Here is a 20008-nt window from a genome sequence, read left to right as displayed (position 1 = left end):
GATGATGAAGTCTAAACTCATTCACAATGTACTAAAGCATGGTTTAATGTCACATCCAAATGCAGTCACAGTCTATTTTTCAGATTCACAAGGATTATCAGAATTACAAAGAATTTTATCCATACCCTTTCCTAACTTTGGGCCATAAGATTTCACTGTTTTATAAAACAATGAGCAACTTATATCGCCTATGAATGTCAATATTCAGGTGACTAATCAGAATGAGATGTACGCTAAGTAAGCAGATACTGCGTTTAATTTTAAATGGTACACTATTTTAAATAGAATATCATGGAAGCATTTAGAAGAATAGGAAAACCAGAAATTAATTATCTAAACCCTATGATTTATCTGTAAAGGGATGCACTACATCATACTCCAAAAATAATTGAGTAATTATCTAAATGATCAGACCTGCATTAGTGCCATTTTAAATAAAATACAACAGTACAATGACATTAGGGAAAAATTTACTGGCTTGAATACCATTGTTTCCCACTTCTCTCTTTAAGAGAGAAAAGCAGTATATAATAATATAAATATAAATAAGTTACAGTGATAATTCAGAGATTCCAAAGACCCTGGGGTTACCAACATCTCTCAATAAACAAAGAAACTGAACTCTCTCAGAATTCCCTAGATCAAACTCCCTGTTTTGATCTTTCTGTTTTAGTAATGCAACCCCTCCAGGCTTTTCTTTTTAGTGTGTCATCATCACCTGTTAATCCCTAATCCACCCGCAGTCTGATTATATGCAAGGTTTGTGCCTTCAAATTGCCTGTGGATTTATGGCAACACTATGAATTTCATAATTTTTTAAAGTGGTATTTTTGTTATTTCCTTCCTCTGAAATAGGGCCTACAGGACCTGGGTTAACATGTGGTCTCTCATCCAAGTACTAACCAGAGTTGAACCTGCTTAACTTCAAAAATCAGATAGGATCCGGTGCCTGTGGGGTATATAGGCTATGTCTACGGGAGCTAATTCACAATTCTCCCAGGAAATGCAAATAGGCTTTGTATTAGATGTCCATATCCATTGTTAATTTCAGGGGCTTTCAATGTCTACTTGCATCTAAATATCTTACAAATACTGCTGAAACTATCTGGGAATTTCAAGGTGTGAGAAGCACTTTAGGCTTCATTTCTGGAAATATCTCATTGTGGTGCTGTTGCATTGGATGACAGGAACATCAAGAGGAAACATCAATACAGTCTATGTTTACATATTCTTCATTTTTCAGTTTTGGCCAATGGGGTTTATTACACATAAATGATTATGGCAGGTGCAAAATAATTTGTAAATTGTTTTCATGCACTGCCTTTCTTCTAGGTTTAAGTATGAAGTGTCATACTAAGATATTATACTGACAATTGTGAAAGTGTAATTTTGTTGAAAAGTGCAAAGCTTCAACTCGTGCTCCATCCAGAGTTCATCTGCCAGTAATTATTTGTTGGATGTCCATGACAAACTTAAGTTGTAACAAGATGAGGTGAATAAAATGGGTGGAGAGGTGCTTTAATTGTCTATTTTTTAAAAAAACACTTCTTTCTCTAGCAGATTACATTTATAACAGGAGCATTTTAAGTTTTTCTTCTCATAAAAGCCACATAATACAATGCAATGAAAAACAAGTTATTTTTAGTTAACAAAAAAGACCAATAATATCACATAAGAGTAATTCCACATCATCTTTTTCTGTTACAGGTTTAGTGTACATTATCTGAAATACTTGGGACCATATGTCTTTGGGATTTTAATTTTTTACATTTTGGACTCCCTGTATTTGCATATATATACACAATGAGATATTTTAAAGGTGAGACCCAAGTTCAAACACAAAGTTCATTTAAGCTTCACATATTTGTTATACATATAGTCTGAAAGTAATTATATACAGTACACTAAATACTTTTGTGCATGAAACCAGGTATGTTTATACTGAACCTTCAGAAAACAAAGATGTCGCTATAGTATATCAGCCACCCAAGTGGACAGTTTTGGATTTCGGAAGTCCAGATATGGAATGCTCAACTTGTATTATGGAGCCCCCGATGGCGTAGTGGGTTAAAGCCTTGTGACTTGAAGGTTGGGTTACTGACTTGAAGGCTGCCAGGTTCAAATCCATCCCAGGGAAAGCGCAGATGAGCTCCCTCTATCAGCTCCAGCTCCATGCAGGGACATAAGAGAAGCCTCCCACAAGGATGGTAAAAACATCAAAACATCTGGGCGTCCCCTGGGCAACGTCCTTGCAGACGGCCAATTCTCTCACACCAGAAGCGACTTGCCGTTTCTTAAGTCGCTCCTGATACGGAAAAAAAATATCTTATATTATGAAAAGGAAGGATTCTTATACAACCACCAAGTAGGGAAAAAGCACAAAATGGTATTACTATTGAAGGAGGTATTCACTCCTTGGTAATTGGGTTTAACTGACAACAAACCTTTGCTGATGAACCTTTTGATGTTCTTCAAGTATGGTGTGTGTACTCATAATCAGAGGGTGCCCGTGCTAGTCATAGTTGAACAACAAAAGGTAAAATGGAATACTGTTTTTATTTATTCTAGCAAGAAATATTAAATTACTGGAATGTAAATGTGAAGCTGCCTCTGAAAAACATTCAAAAATAGTCCAAAATCGACACCCAAGCACGTAACTTGGGATGAAATCTATCAAGCATTATTCTGTCATTATTTCAAAAGATCTGAGCACATTTCCAGGGTTTTCTCAAACCAATTTTCCAATTGCTCATCCTCTGAGGCCCTGCTCCAGGCAATACAATATACCAGTCAAAACCTCAGGAGCTTATCCAGGGCAGGTACATCCCACCCTAAAAGGACAGATGCTCATTTGTTGGATTTCATTGATTCACTAGACACAACATGAGGTAAGAAAAACATTTTAAAAAACAGACAACAGATCAAGTGCACAAGTAGGACAATAGGCCACATACAGAACATCTATTCCTCTGGGTTATCCTGAGTGGCTTCTTTCACTCAGAAAATGGACTAGACATACAATCTGCACTCAGAATCATTTGTAACAAATTATGGTTTCCAACAATGCCTAATTCCATTCTTCTACTCAAATATCCTTTTAATTCATGTTTACTGTTTGTGTTCCATCCTTCTTCCAAGAAGCTCAGAGCAGTGTACATTTTCATTGTGAAGTAGCCTAGGTTGATGGACCAGGCACACCCTAAGGTTGCCAAAACATTTTGAGTCAGAAAAAAAGTTTAAGCTGGCTCGGCTGCCCTCATCCTAGTTACAAGCATAACTACTTTACTGCATTGGTGCTCAGACTCAACCATTTTAGCCTAGAAAATCCATCTTCTGCTCAGACATTGTGAATATCTGGACTACAAATCCCAGAATCCCTCAACAAGAATGATTCAAAGGATTGCTGTCTTAAAGTAACTTTTCCAAGCTTTGCATTTTTTATAACACTTCTTCACAACCCTAAACAATAGTATTACTGTAGTAATAATGAAGTAAATAATGTTTCTAGCTATTATTAATATGTTTGTAAAAATTTCTAGTGGTAGACAATGGGAAAAAGTCCTTCAATTAAGAACTCATGAATTTTTAGAATTTTTTACGACAAAAGAGGAGAAACTTATTTTCCTACTTTATGTGAAACACACTGCTGCAATAAATCCCCTACAATGCTTATTCTGGCTTGTATATGTTAACAGCACATTCACAGGATCTCTTAACTAGAGCTCAACTTCTTCCACTAAATTTAAGTAATAGGTTTCCCACAAATGATTAAGTGCAAATACATAATAGATGAGTGGATGTTTTGAACACTGACTTCCTCTCCAGAAATGTAAGCAGCAGACCACCAGCTTTGCTGTTTTCGCACAATTGATTTCCATTGGTTTGTATCTGTTCATGAATATTACAATAGCTCTCATTTCTCTCATTTTCAAGTTACAAAATCTATTAAGCTAGGTTTATTTGAAACTATTCCCTAAATACAAAGACCAAATATTTTTAGAGTAGTGTTTTTTAAAAAGTGTTCAAAGGCGTTCAACTTTCATCATGAACAATGGATACTCCTCATGGCCTCTTAATCCTCAGAAGCTTGAAGAAACCGAATTACATCAGTGGGCATTCACTCAGAAAATGTTCAGTAGTAAAAGGCAGAAGTTCCTACATTCACTATCACAGTGTAAATTCACTACTTTAACATTTCCATCATAGACCAGGCATACTTTTTTCAATGTCTTCTATTGCCTATTTATCAATCTGTAGTAAACACTAACATTAGGTTATCATTATTTATTATTGTAGGAAAGACTATACTAAAAATAGGCTACCATTATTTCTGCATTTATTATCAGGACATTATTTTGCTTTTCAAAAACAATAAAACCTATTTAATTAAATACCCTACATTTCTAATAAACTCATATACATGTATATCACTTAGGATGCTTATTGTATCATAAAATAAATATAATTATGAACACCACATCCATGTGGAATATGTTCTAAGACTTCATGTGGATACATGAAACCACAAATAATAGGTCTTCTGGTCCAAGAATACTATAGAGTCATGCTGGAAGACCTAGTCTACATATTTTGTTGGATGTGGATAAATGAAACTGCAGCTATCGGGTTCACTGATATGAGGATCATATTGTAAATAAACATGCACTGGAATTAGACCTTGTTTAATAAATTCACATTCCCAGGATGTCCCATCTCAAAGACCCAGAACTACAATAATGAGCTACAGTGGGGCAGATTTTATCTTGCTTGCCGGCATACCTCTATATATTTAGGTTCAAATGATCAAACTCAGACATGCAACACTTTCCTCCATCTCTTTAACAACACAACACTTATTTGAAAGGGATCGCAACAATACAAAAACAGATCAACTCTAAAAGACAAGCAGAATGCAGCCCTTTGAAAAAAAAACCCATGTGTTTCCAGGCTCTCTTCTCCTGTAAAACATTTTGGGTGACAAAGATAGCATTTGTATTCACAGTCACTGCAACTTTTATCCAAGAAGACTTCCTATAGATTTCCTGTCAGGAAGAGAGTTTCCTTTTAAAATAGTTGAAGTGTTTAGATACAGTACTCATTCTTCCCAAAACCAATATTTGGAAAGGCAAAGGACAGAGTTCATTAAAAAAAAGTCAACCCACAACGAGGCCAAAATTACTTTTCCAGCTACAGTATCAAATGCTGGATTTACTTTATATCACTTGTTTTAACTGCCACTAGTGCAATACCCCTCACAATTATAGAGCATTACTCATAGTGGATGTGTCACCTGCTCTTCTCCCCCCCCCCCATCCCAAAACACACACACCATATATTTTTTTCACTATAGCACTGCAGATCATTGCATCCAGGATATTAAGGACTGCAACTTCTACAATATCCTGATGTCATATACATCACCTTAGAAAACTGTGAATAGGTTAAGGCCATGCATAAACATATACTCGATACTGATACTCAAATTAATTATATTCTAATTTTCTCTCAAGAGTCTGCTTTTATAGATACAGAATGTATGCATAATTCAGGATCATTTGCTGTAAAACGCCACCAAAATATGAATCAAAGACAACAACAACAACAACAACAACAACGAAACTTGATACTTTTTCAATAGTCTTAATATAATGGCACAAAACTAACAGCATAATCACTGCTGATCTGATTATTCTTATCTGAAATGTTCTTTATTTTAAAAAGGAAAAAGCAGAGGAGGGGGAATCAATTAAGTGTTAATGAAGGCCAGTTCATATTCAAGGTGTATTCAGCTAGGCCAGATTTGTCATAGGCGTGTTACTGAATGTACTGCAGCAACCCAACTCCAAATGGCATAATCTTTCTTTTAAGTATACATTGTCATTCCTCTTAATGCACAACTAACATGGAAACAAAAAGACATTTTAGAAAAATAGATCCATAAAATGTATCTCCTTTATCATTACGATGCTGAGCTAAAAATATATCCACAAAGGCTTCCCAAAGCATGAAAATTTAATGCTGGATGGAGAGACAGATTATTCAAAAACAGAAAGGCAGCAAGTTAAATAGGTATGGTGCTGACAACCAACAGCTTTGGCTTGAGAGATGATGGACTGATAACCTTTGCAGCTATATCTAAGCAATCTTTATTCAAGATGGACTACACAAGGGTGCTCACACACACACACCTTGATGATAAATGGGTAGTTGACATCATGATAATGAAACATTATGCCTCATTGTCACACTAACAAAGCACTCAACAACAAAGGAGGTTTCCAAGAGATGTTGTGCTTCCCATCAGTATGTATTGAAGTATCATTTCCTTTCGCTCGGGATGAAGGAAACAAATAGGCATCATTTTATGGAGAAAGAAAAAAACAAAAAAACCTCATAATATTTTTAATTGTAAAGGAAAGCTTTTCCTTTGTAATCATTTTGCACAGCTATACTATGACATTTCGTTTGGGATCCTATCTTGCCATGCTTGAAAATGCATAAACATGTTGGTGCAGTGTCCATTCTTTCCTAAGCCATTCTTGTGGAGCAATTAAAAAGAGAAAGATGCAGGCAAGATACATACACCTCCTGACAACTCGGCCCTCCCTTTCCACAAATGTTTACATTGATGCCGACTGCGGCCCCTTCCACACAGCCGTATACAATCCACATTGAACTGGGTTATACGGCAGTGTGGACTCAGCTAACTCAGTTCAAAGCAGATATTGTGTATTATCTGCAGTGATATTCTGAATTATATGACTGTGTGGAAGGGCCTTGAGGCACCCCACGCCACCCCCAAACAACTTTCCCAAGCAAGATTCCCTTCACCGGCCCACGACATCCATGGAACATTTCCTTTTTCTATTGTTGTTGTTTAGAAAATGAAAACGCAGCAATGCCTATTAAGATAATTGTCTTTGGTGGGATTAACTGACAATATCTGGTTTGGCTGTACCAAAGGTATAGTGATGGAGGGGAAGGAGGGGGATGAGACATCTGTGGCCACGGCTCCTATAGACGTGTTGGGATTTGTGGGGGAAAGACAAGCCCAGCATCATCTCTGTGTCTATTTGCATCCCTGCGTGGGAAAGGGGGCTAGGAGGGCAAGGAGACTCCCAAACACCATATTGAGGAGAAGGCCCTGCTGTGAATCTCTACAAAATGGTGGATGTGAGGGTTTTTGTTTTGTTTTGTTAAAAGAAAGGGGAGGTTGCATTATTCATTGCAACCTATGCTAATCAGCAGGCCTCTAGCCAGAAAGGAGGGGCATTAAGGGTTTCAAAACCCACCCACTGAAATTTTTCAGTTTTTTTTAAACAGGTTTATTCGTGAATTGGATAACCAGGGCCCTTCCACACAACCATATAACCCAGGATATCAAGGCGGGAAATCCCACAATATCTGCTTTGAGCTGGAATATATGGCAGTGTGGACTCAGATAACGCAGTTCAAAGTAGATATTGTGGGATTTCCCGCCTTGATATCCTGGGTTATATGGCTGTGTGGAAAGGCCCCCAGAATATCAAGGCTGAAAATCCCACAATATCTGCTTTGAACTGGGATATATGGCAGTGTGGACTCAGGGCCCTTCCACACAGCCATATAACCCAGGATATCATGGCAGAGAATCCCACAATATCTGCTTTGAACTGGATTAAATGGCAGTGTGGCTTCAGGGTCCTTCCACACAGCCATATAACTCAGAATATCAAGGCAGAGAATCCACAATATCTGCTTTGAACTGGGTTATCCGAGTCAATGTGGAATTTATACAACTGTGTGGAAGGGGCCTGAGTCCACACTGCCATATAATCCAGTTCAAGGTGGATTTTATACAGCTGTGTGGAAGGAGACGGGTCCATCGAACTGGGACTGAGTCCACGCTGCCATATATTCCAGTTCAAAGCAGATGTGGGTTTTTCCCCCCTTGATATGCTGGGTTATATGGCTGTGTGGAAGGGGCCCTGGTTAAAATTCATGAGTAAACCAGGTTTTTATCAAAACCTGAAAACGAGGGGGGGGGGGGGTTGAACCTTTAAACCAGGTGGTTCTCAACCTGTGGGTCCCCAGGTATTTTGGCCTACAACTCCCAGAAACCCCAGCCAGTTTACCAGCTGTTTCCTGGGAGTTGAAGGCCGAAACATCTGGGGGCCCACAGATTGAGAACCACTGCCTTAAACCCTCCCCCTGTGGCTAATCAGGGTCCTTCCACACAGCCATATAACCCAGAATATCAAGGCAGAAAATCCCACAATATCTACTTTGTACTGGGTTATTTGAGTCCTCACTGCCATATAATCCTGTTCAATGTGGATTTTATACAGCTGTGTGGTCACAAAATAATAATGATGGTGACAACAGCAACAATAACATCATCATCCTGGAGGAGAGATAAACAAACAGGCCAAAGCCTGAAAGAGACAGATGTGACAGAACACAAACAGATAGGTTGATGGATACGTATATACGTACAGTGATACGTATATAGGTATGGTCAAATTTGGGCCCTCGTTCCAGGTGTTTTGGACTTCAACTCCCACCATTCCTCACAGCCTCAGGCCCCATCCTTTTCCCCCTCAGCCGCTTAAGCGGCTGAGGGGGAAAAGGATGGGGCCTGAGGCTGTGAGGAATGGCGGGAGTTGAAGTCCAAAACACCTGGCGCGAAGGCCCAAGTTTGACCATGCCTGTGAATAGACACAACAGCCAAGGCATCTCTCTCACCGACCTGATGTCATGTATCCCCGGGATGCCTGGGAGAGGAAAGCGGGGGGGAAATGCTTGTGGAGGCGGTAGTCCTTCTCGCTGCGGGAGCGGATGCGGTCCGAGGCCCGGTCCGAGAAGTCGGCGCTGGGCCAGGCCCGCCGCAGGGTCGTGCTCCGCGTCTTCTTCATGGCGAGAGCCTTAATCCAGGCCCAGCAGTGAAAGCGGCAGCGGCAGCATGGGCCACGCAGGAGGCCTCGCTTCCCCCTCAGTCCAACAGAGGCAGCCTCATCATCCCTCAAGCCGCGCCAGGCAGTGGCCTTCGTTCCCCTTCATGAGGGAGGGGGAAAAAATAACAATAAGGCCTCCCCAGATTGCCACACGACAGACAGCAGAGGCCTCGGGTTTCGCGGCCCCCTGAAGAAGCGATCCCAGCAAGGCCATAAGAAGAGGCAGGAGGGGGAAGACATTCACATTCCCACCGCCGTCTTCTTCGCATGGGAGGCCAACAGCAGCAGAGGCGTCCACGAGCTGGGGCTGCTTCCCTCCCCGTCGTCGCTGCCTTCTCCTTCTCCTCCTGCTGTTTCTTCCCAGGATCCGCGCCAAGCATCAGCACAGCAGCCTCCCCTCAGCTCCCCACCATCCTCATCATGGCAGCCTTCTCCTCCTCTTCCACTGGCGCATTTACAAACAACGGCTGAGGGTGGTCATCATGGCTCCCCCCCCCCTCTCTCCCCGTCTCTTCTCTCTCCCAGATCTCTGCAGCCTTCTGCCCGTTGTCTCTCCTTTTCCTCTTCTCTTTTTCCCAGCATCCAAAACGTGGTATGTTGTGTTTCTGCTCGCCTTCTCTCTTTCTCTCTCTCTCGATCCCCTCTCCGCTGCAGAGCATTGAAGCAGAGGCAAAGCAAGGCAGCGAACCAACAAGGCGGCCGCCTCCTCCTCCTTCCCAGCCTGATTATGCTAATCGAGGCTTCAAGGGAGACAGGCGGCGGGCTGAGCCAGTCAGGCAAGCACACATTTTCATGGAAAACAGCCTTGGGCGCCCGACCCAAACCCCTTGGCTGCTGCTGTTGCCCCAGGGCCCTTCCACACAGCCCTATCACCCAGTATATCAAGGCGGAAAATCCCACAATATCTGCTTTGAACTGGGATATATGGCAGTGTGGACTCAAGGCCCTTCCACACAGCCATATAGACCAGAATATCAAGGCAGGAAAAGCCACAATATCTGCTTTGAACTGGGATATATGGCAGTGTGGACTCAAGGCCCTTCCACACAGCCATATAGACCAGAATATCAAGGCAGGAAAAGCCACAATATCTGCTTTGAACTGGGATATATGGCAGTGTGGACTCAAGGCCCTTCCACACAGCCATATAGACCAGAATATCAAGGCGGAAAATCCCACAATATTTGCTTTGAACTGGGATATATGGCAGTGTAGACTCCCTGCCTTGATATCCTGGGTTATAGGGCTGTGTGGAAGAGTCCTAAGGCTCCTTCCAGACAGGCCCTATATCCCAAGATCTGATCCGACATTTTTAGCTTTAAACTGTATTATATGAGTCCACACTGCCAGATAATCTGGAATAAACAGGAAACCTGGGATCAGATCCTGGAATATAGGGGCTGTCTTGAAGGATCATAAGGCTCCTTCCACGCAGCTGTATAAAATCCACATTGAACTGGGCCCTTCCACACAGAATATCAAGGCAGAAAATCCCACAATAGCTGCTTTGAACTGGAATATATGGTGGTGTGAATTCAGATAACCCAGTTCAAAGCAGATATTGTATGATTTTCTGCCTTGATACTCTGTGTTATATGGCTGTATAGAAGGGGCCTGGGTTATCTGAGTCCATACTGTCATATATTCCAGGGCTCTTCCACACAGTCATATAACCAAGACTATCATGGCAGAAAATCCCACAATAGCTGCTTTGAACTGGAATATATGGTGGTGTGAATTCAGATAACCCAGTTCAAAGCAGATATTGTATGATTTTCTGCCTTGATACTCTGTGTTATATGGTTGTATAGAAGGGGCCTGGGTTATCTGAGTCCACACTGCCATATATTCCAGGGCTCTTCCACACAGTCATATAACCAAGACTATCATGGCAGAAAATCCCACAATATCTGCTTTGAACTGGGCTGAGTCCACCCTGCTATATATTCCAGTTCAAAGCAGACAATGTAGGATTTTATTCAGCTATGTGGAAGGGGCCTAAGATAACCCAGTTCAAAGTAGATATTGTGGTTTATCTGGGTTGATATTCTGTGTTATATGGCTATGTGAAAGGGCCCAAAGAGCAGAGCCTTCTTCCTATCCCTTTCTACCTTTCTCTCTGTTCACATTGATTGCCAGATTCTGTGACAAGGACCTGTAATCTCATTTGCAAAGCAAAAGCACCTCCTGGGACTACAAAGAGGCAGGCCGTTCTTGAGAGGAGAGGCCCAGCTGTGTTTGGGATGGGCCAGGAGATGGGGGTTAATATACAGACAGTCTCTAAGGTTAGAAACAAGATAGGTTCTGAAGGTTTGTTCTCTAAGTTGTATTTCTATGTAAATCAGAGCAGGTACATTTTTAAGTGCAGCACAAACTTTACTTCTTTAGTTGTGTCTACCTTCTTGGAATCAACTTGGACCAGATAGTCCTTGTGATCCCTTCCAGCTCTGAGATTCTATTATTTTCCCCCCCAAAGAGAATTATAACTACTGTATGCTTCTTCTTAACTACAATTTTAATAATATAGCCATCCTTCTACAATTGAGGTTTTGATTTTTGCAGATTAGGTTATTCATTGATTTGATGAAAATGTTTTCTTAGAATCTAGGTCAACTAAATGGTCAACTTTCTCCAGTTGTGCTGCAGGACCTAGAGATTTATAGACACCAACAACATCCAGCCTGCACAACACCTGACCTTGATTATAGACTGCAGTACTACTCCTATATCCATGTGACTGGTATCTGCTATTTCCATTATCCACATCCAACAAAATATGTTCTCTCGATACATTTTATCATAGATATTCTGGGTTATATGGCTGTGTGAAAGGGCCCTAGGACTCGGAGCAATGGTTTCAAATTACAGCCAAGGAGATTCCACCTGAACATTAGGAAGAACTTCCTGACTGTAAGAGCTGTTCAACAGTGGAACTCTCTGCCTCGGAGTGTGGTGGAAGCTTTTTCTTTGGAGACTTTTAAACAGAAGTTGGATAGCCATTTGTTGTGGGTGCTTTGATTGTGCTTTTCCTGCATGGCAAGAGGTTGAACTGGATGGCCCATGTAGTCTTTTCCAATTCTATGATCCTATGATCTTATTTTAATTATTTCCATAAGTTTTTATTATGCATTTCAAAAAGAAATTCACACCAAAAAAAAAGGAGAATAAAGAAGGGGATAAGGGTTGTGGAACTCTGGTTAGTAAATTAAAACCATGTAAATGTCTACTGTGTCACCGAGGAAGAGGAAGGGGATGGAGGGGGAAGAGAAACCTTATATTTGTTATAATTAATACATCTGAATCTTCAGCTCAAGTACTATTATACACACCATCTAAAGTTTTGAAAGTCTTGTATATCCTACATTACAGAAAAAAACAGCCCTGTCATTAGACATAAAAACTGGTAGTCGTGTCTTCCCATACTATCCGATGTTCTTCCTGTCTTTTTTTCCAGTTCTTTACATGTCTTTTAATTATGCCTGCAAGGGTGGCTCTGTGGACCACATGGACCCCAGGTGACACTATGGACACCAGAGAAACAAGTTGGTTGTCCTTTATTTTTCTTAGTGAAGTCAGAAATCTGTCTCTTCAATGTTATCCTAGAGAAATGTACCAATTCATATATACTGTCTCCTAGAGCTGTCATCTGAAAACTGCTTGGCCTTAATGGCTTCTAACTAGTATTATTCAAAATATTTCAAGACAATCAATGCAAAGGCAGTTCATAAGCCACTTCTCCATTCTGCTGTCCAGTCCAAAGCATTTGGCACTAATGAGAAAGAGTGTAATGAGAATCAATGAGAAAAGTGCAAAATATCAGTCATAGTAATTAACCATAAATATGTCATGAACTGAATCAAAGGTTTGCAGAATAAAACTTTGTTTATGTTATGTTAGAGATGTCATCTTAGAAGCACCCCTGTCTCTAAAGCAGAAGGAAATTCACAGTCTGTTTCATAATGAGATGCACTGGCTTGGTCCAAATGATCACATCTTGGCTTATCAAACTGAGACACATAAATGCTTTTGCTAACACACAAACCCCTTCACTTTTCCTCTTGTGTGACAAAATTAATCCCAGACATCTTCAAGGAATAGTTTATTTCATATTATGGTCAATGTATCCTCACAAATCTATTAATAATTGATTCTCAGTTTGGATGAAATGGGAAACTATGGTCATTGGTAGACTAAGTGGCTTACCATGCTATGGAGAAGATAACCAGCAGCTCAAGATCACAACCAAAGGTTAAGCACAATCCATATACTGAGCCAAGATATGATATTCTAGACCAGGCTTGCTCTTGTTTTCTTGAGTTATTGCTGTTTCTCTACGGAATTCTAAACTCTACCTTTCATACATAACTTTGCAGTTCTTTGGCTAAGTTGCTCACACAACAATGACAGAAAGGTGAATTTAAGGACCCCTGGTTTTGCCTGGGGTTGTGGACTTTTTTTCAACTCATTCAACCTCCAAGTCGCCCCTGAATGTGTAAACAATTCAGGGGTTGAAGTGAGTTCAGAACATTAACCCTAGGCCAAGATAACAGATGGTGTAAACTAAGAGATCCTTTGCCTTCCCTTGGTTTCATGCATGGCTATCAACTCAACACACCAGCCAAGCATTATCTATTATTACACTATTTAATTTATCAATAACTGTAATCATAGAGCTCCTCTTATTTTGCAAAGAGGAAAACGTGCAGAATACAAACTTTGAAAGAAATTGCATCCACAATTGCACACCTGTTTTGCAGTGCTAGGTATAACAAAATCATCTATTTAAAGTTGCTTTCTTGACCAGTCTTTAAGAATAAAAGTGGTAAAAGAATGTTTCTTTGTCTATCTGTTTCTCATCATAGAGCAACATGAAGGAAATAGGAATATGGTGAGGCTGTAAGGATTCAAAGTTGCTTGGTATCTTCCAAAGTTCAATTCTACTGACTTCATTTGGCTTTGTGGGTTTTTTCCCCATAGCCTCCTCAAAATATTCCATGCTATATGTAATGTTAACTGCAAAAGCCCACAGCAGTTTTCTGTCTTGAAGCCTTATGCAAAGTCTTCTCTATTGTTGCTGTTACGTGTCTTCAAGTCATTTCCAACTTATAGTGACCCAAAGGTGAATGTTATAAAGTAGGTGCAACGAAAAAGTAGGTGCAATTTTTAAAAATAGAAATAGTCTTTAAAAATGTTAAACTTTCCAGTGGACACTAGAGCGAATGAATGATAAGACCCTGAGGGGATACATTCCTGAATTTACTGTGGAAACAAGAAACCATGGATAATAGTGAATCTTATTGAAATGAATTATTTCTGCCAGAGGTTACTACAGAGTTGCTCTGAAGAAGTTAGAAAATTGTTTGGAGGACCTAAATGAAACTGCAGTTAATGGTCTTATGGAGATGAGGGCTGTGCTATATTTTAGCCTTACTGCCAAACTATTATTATTATTATTATTATTTTATGACACAGCAAACAAGATAGATATGCTGGATTTTGTATCACAACATCACAAGTCGAACACTTCCCAAGTGTCTAGGACTGTGTGATGTATTTTCGGATGATGCGCGCAGATCTCAGTAGGGTGGCCTTGTTGTTGTTGTTGTTGTTGTTGTTGTTGTTATTATTATTATTATTATTATTATTATTATTATTATTATTATTATACCCTGCTTTATCTTCCCCACAGGGGACTCAAAGCGGCTCTATATTCTGAAAATGGTTTATTTTGAAAAGTACAATTTTGAAAGTAATTGGGCAGGAATAAATATATGCTTCTTGTAAGAAGTGCTTTAGAAGTCCTCTATCAACCTATGCTATTTATTCTATTCATAAAACATCTAGAGAGAAGCTTAAGCAAAGCTCAGCTTAATATACCAAATGAAACATGCTCAAAATAGACATAAAGAGATGTACAAGGAGATCTTTCCAAACTGAGTAACTAGACAAAACATATCAACTGATGAGATTTGCTTTTAATAGAGACTAAAGGCAATACACACTGAAGACTATCATAACATAAAGCCCACTAAGGACGTCAATGTACTGTTTAACTACAGTACAACAGAAAGATACTTTCATAGTAGACAGAAAAAGTCCATGGAAAGTAGATTTGAATACAATTCAACCATGCCACACAGAGGTAAGTTTCCTGCACTTAGGCACATGCCACTGACTATCAAGATACAGAATCCAGTAAATACGAGAACAGTATCAACACCTTGTTTTGCTTATAACCTCTTCTTTTGACAACAACCAAGCAAGTTTAAATACTGACCAAGGGGAGAAACCTTTGGCCTTCCAATGTTTTGACAACAATAGGCCCTCCGCTTTCAAGACCTCAACAAAAGTGGGAAAGCAACTAATGAAAAAAGAGGGTTTTTTAAACGTGGGAGAACACCTCTCTGAGAAGTCCTCCAGCATGACACTATGGTCTATATCTGCCAGAAATTGACTATATAATCATGCTGGAGGACCTACAAATGGGTAGAAAAATATTATCTCTAGGGAATCAATAGATCCTCCAGATATGGTCAACGTCTGGGGGAGACTGACCATATAATTGTGCTGGAGGAAATATAGATTCCTCGAGAAAAAAAATACTAAACAAATCTGCAAATAATCAATTCCACAAAAGTTAAATTTGCATATGTGGAGGACCAGCTGTATAATATTTTACTAATATCCATGCTAGATCGGGTTTCTTGAGGTTCTGGAATACTATATCCATTACACGGCAATGCTATAAATATTTCTGATGCAATTTCTACTAGTTTGTCACACATACAGAGAGGACACCTAATGTTAAGACATGATATATGATCCTGTATCTAATTAATAATAATAATAATAATAATAATAATAATAATACCCTGCTTTTTCTCACCACAAAGGAGACTCAAAGAGGTTTCCATTAAAACATTTCAATACAATACAATACAATACAATACAATACAATACAATACAATACAATACAAAACAATACAATACAATATGTATAGTCTTCCCAGACATCTTTCTCTAAAAATAATTACAAGCAGTCCCCAGGTAAGAACAAGATAGGTTCTATAGGTTTGTTCTGGCATGGTATGGGGAAGTATGAAACGTAGCCTTAAATGATAAACTATCAATGGAAATTAGGGTGTTCAGGGGGGAAATTAATAGAAAATTAATAGATCAGAATTTGATTAATATTGGTCGCTTTTCATTAAATACATTTTAGAGAGTGATAAGGGCAAACAATACAACCTTGTTTGGTCAGGATTTTTGGATATGACTTTTGTGTACTGCTTGACTCTTAAAATTAAGGCAAAGGAAATGATATTTGTTCAGTCCTGGATAGTAGGGTTATGTGTTTGTAAAATTTTCATTGTTTTGCGTTTTGTTTCCACTGTAAGCTGTTAATGTATGTAAATAAAAATTTATACAATAGTCTCGCTTATCCAACATAAATGGGCCAGCAGAAAGTTTGATAAACGAAAATGTTGGATAATAAGGAGGAATTAAAAAAAAGCCTATTAAACATAAAGTTACATTATGATTTTACAAATTAAGCACCAACACATCATGTTTTACAACAAATTGACAGAAAAGGCAGTTCAATACACGGTAACTTTATATAGTAATTTCTGTATTTACGAATTTAGCACCAAAATATCACAACATTTACTACAAAAAATTGACTACTAAAAGGCAGACTGCGTTGGATAATACAGAACATTGGATAAGCAAGACTCTACTGGATATATTTTAATTAATAAATAAATCCAAAAAATTAAAATAAATACAAGCAGTCCCCAAATTACAAACAAGATAGGTTCTGTAGGTTTGTTCTTAAGTTTAATTTGTTTGTAACAGGTATATTTTTAAGTGTAACTCCAGCCAAATGTATAATTATATTAGCTTCAGAGAGCATAGGAAAGGGTTAACACTCCTGTGATGCTTACTTTGCTGTCAGTACCCCTGTTTAGAAGATTTCACCACACTTTCTGTCCCTGTGATAACTGGATTTTGAAAAATTCGGAAACAAGAATTAGAGATAAAGCTCCAGTGGAGACACTTTTCCCCCGTGATAACTCTTTCAGGGGTGAATTTCCCTACCGAGGAGTAGATTTCTCTCACTTTCTGCTGTCTCAACCCCGTTTGTAACTATGAGTTATTTGTAAGTTGGAAGTTTGTAACTCGGGGACTGCCTGTAGTAGACATTACATATTATGCTAGAAAAGCAATGAGATTGCTAGAAGTAATTTTAAAAATACAATTAACATCTCTACCACATACCCCGAAGAAATACATAACGTGTAATGCTTAAACTTTTTATATGTTAATTCAAAGCTAAGGCATCAGAATATCAATAAAATAATCATTTTTTTTCAGATCACTTGCAAATGAGGTGACCTTTGTGATTGGACAAGTATCAGTTGCAACTACAGTTTAATTTGAAGAAGAACTACAGGTTTTAATTGTCTTTAATCCTCGTAATATGCTTTCTTTGAGAAATATTATTCATCATTCAAATCAGTGAGGAGTTTAAAAAAGGAGTCTCTGGGAACAATCATAGCTTTTTTATTTCTTAAACTTCATTACAAAATGAAGACTGTTTCCACAGATAGAATTAAGTTAGCATCACCATGATTAATTTTGCTTATTGGGCACAATGCTTGAGTTGGTTTTTGAAAAGTTAAGAATAAAGGAGTAGGAAGGAGAATTTGGAAAGTTACGTTAAAAGTCATCTATTACAGTTACAGTCCACACAAGGAATTACACAAAGTTACTTTCAACATGACTTTTGGGAAACTATTAGAATGTTAAAAGCTGCACACATTTCTAATGTGTGAAGCTTGGTTATTGTTATAGTTACCACTCCAACTATAAAAGTAACTGTACCCATTGCAGTTATATCACAAAAGAGTGAAATTATTCTTCATTACAATACAGCCTTAATGTCACTTTGTTTTTGTCTTGGTTATTCTTCCAAAATGAAAGACAAGTAGCCCATTATTTATGATTAGTTATTCTCCACATTTGGCTGGGGAGAGAGGTTAACAATGGTTGGTGGGACAAGATCAGGGTGTTTTCAATCTAAAAGCTGAAGCCTTTCAAACATCCTTAGGCAAGTCTGCTGCATCCTCCACAGTAGGTGAATTATGGTGTTCCACTAATCCAAGCTTAATTACAGAGCCTCTTAAGCTTATTTCAGATCATATTTCTATCACTACTTGTGGTTCTGGAATGCAGGATAACATACCTGCTTTTGTTTTGTTCTACAATGCATTTGTTTTAATAAGCATCATTTTGAGTCAATTTAGCTTCCCCTAAGTCCCATTTAGAGAAGAAAGGTTTTTCTGTCTGTATCCTATTCTGGTTCTTGAAAATATGTCATTTGCTTTTGCCTCAATTACAGAAGGAAAAAACCCACACTGGATGACTGTTGTTGTTGATGTGCTCCTTCAAGTTGTTTCTGATTTATGCCAACACCATCACAGGGGCTTCTTGGAAAATCTGTCCAGACACTGTTTACAATTGCTTCCTCTGAGACTGAGAGACTATGGGCCCTTCTGCTTCAAACTGGATTATATGGGTCCCCACTGCCAGATAATTTGAGATAAACAAAAACCTGGGATCAGATCCTGGGATATAGGGCCTGTCTGGAATGGCCCTATGACTTGCCCAAGATCATGCAGTAAGTTACTATGGCTGAGTAGGAATTTGGACCTGTTGCACCTTAGTGCTGGTTCACCTTGCTCTTAATACACACTCCACCACATCAGACTTGGTTTAAATAGTTTATTGATAAAAGATAGCAAAGTCTGAATAAAAAGCAGTAAAGAAAGCAATAATCCAAATGCAAACACAGTCAGTAAAAAGCAATAATCCAAATGCAAAGGCAGTCAGTAGAAGGCAATAATCCAAATGCAAAAGTAGTCTGTATAATATAGTTCAAAGTCTCCAATATAGCAAATCAATCCTGAAAACAAGGCAGCATGAACTTCAAAACACAATCCAAGATCCAAGCATGAACAAAGGCAAGAATACTTTTCCATGAGCATAGACAAGACAGGAACTCTGCTTCCAAAACCAACGTTGCTTCGTCTGAAATCTTTCCCTGTTTCTCCCTTATTTAACCATGCTTACAGGCCAAGAAAGCATTCCTTTGTCCTTGGGTTCCCACACGTTTACCAGCTATCCTAAGAGAACGTCTGGGACAATGAACTTTTAACCTTAACCTTGTATCCCTATCTAAGGAAGACTTCTCTGACTCGCTGCCAGAGACACCTGGGTCTTGTTGATGTTCTGAATCCTGTGAAAGGTCACCGTTATGACTGGCTTCTGCTTCACTGCTAGTCTGTTTATCACAGGCTTCTGCTTCAATGCTTGTCTGCGGCCTCTGTAACAATTCAGAGCCTTCAACATTTACCTCATCAACATTTCCATAGTCAGCCTGCATAAACCCAAATCCCTCTTCATCATCAGACTGAACCACGACAGGACCTTGTCTTCCTGAGTCCTAGGTTGTATCTACACTGCTATATAATCCAGTATCTGATTCCATGTTATCTGTTTTGAACTGGATTATATGAGTCTACACTGCACTATGATCCAGTTCAAAGCAGATAGTCTGGATTTTATATGACAGTGTACATGGAACCATAGTATGGCACTGAAACCACTACCATGCATGCTGTCCAAATACAAAGCCTGGGGCTCACAGGCACCCAGTTACAACTTCAACAAAGTTTCTTAGTTTTATTATCAACATGTTTATATAAGGAATACCATTTTACTATGGCATTTTTCATTGTTTTTTAAACTGTAGGTCATGGCCCCAATGGGTTTTTAGCTCAATGTTGAGGTCCTGAAAAATTCAGCAACAGAAAAAGTTTTCTGAATGGCACCTAGTGGCTTTTTATGCATTTACACAAATGCATGCTTTAGCTGTACTCCATAAAAAGGAAAATCAGCCTATTTAGCAAGCCTTGCAAATGCTGATTTGTTATCAGTACATGTTTGTTTTTTATATCTCCAGGCAGTCTCCGGGTTATGTACAAGATAAGTTCTGTAGGTTTGATCTTAAG

The 20008-nt window shown here is 39.0% G+C and overlaps 1 protein-coding gene and 1 long non-coding RNA gene across 3 annotated transcripts in view; one reads left to right on the top strand and one right to left on the bottom strand.

Moving 5' to 3' along the window:
• Positions 1 to 20008, bottom strand: part of stox2 (storkhead box 2) — a 160057-nt gene that overhangs the window by 80777 nt on the left and 59272 nt on the right. Inside the window, exon 1 of one of the 2 annotated variants that reach the window (XM_062981404.1) lies at positions 8729 to 9669. The exons of the other annotated variant lie outside the window; for it this stretch is intronic. Coding sequence (XP_062837474.1) covers positions 8729 to 8894 — 166 coding nt within the window. The 5' untranslated portion in view covers positions 8895 to 9669. Of the gene's footprint in view, positions 1 to 8728; positions 9670 to 20008 lie in introns of those variants that run through there. 2 annotated transcript variants of the gene reach the window in all.
• LOC134299234 (uncharacterized) lies at positions 9391 to 16364 on the top strand. The gene is made up of 2 exons (XR_010006416.1): positions 9391 to 9525; positions 11569 to 16364. It is a non-coding gene; the product is annotated as an uncharacterized LOC134299234 (long non-coding RNA).

Source organism: Anolis carolinensis, chromosome 5 (genome assembly GCF_035594765.1).
Source record: "Anolis carolinensis isolate JA03-04 chromosome 5, rAnoCar3.1.pri, whole genome shotgun sequence".
NCBI lineage: Eukaryota > Metazoa > Chordata > Lepidosauria > Squamata > Dactyloidae > Anolis > Anolis carolinensis.
The sequence above is the reverse complement of the archived record's forward strand: the minus strand, read 5'-3'. Positions and strand labels throughout refer to the sequence as shown.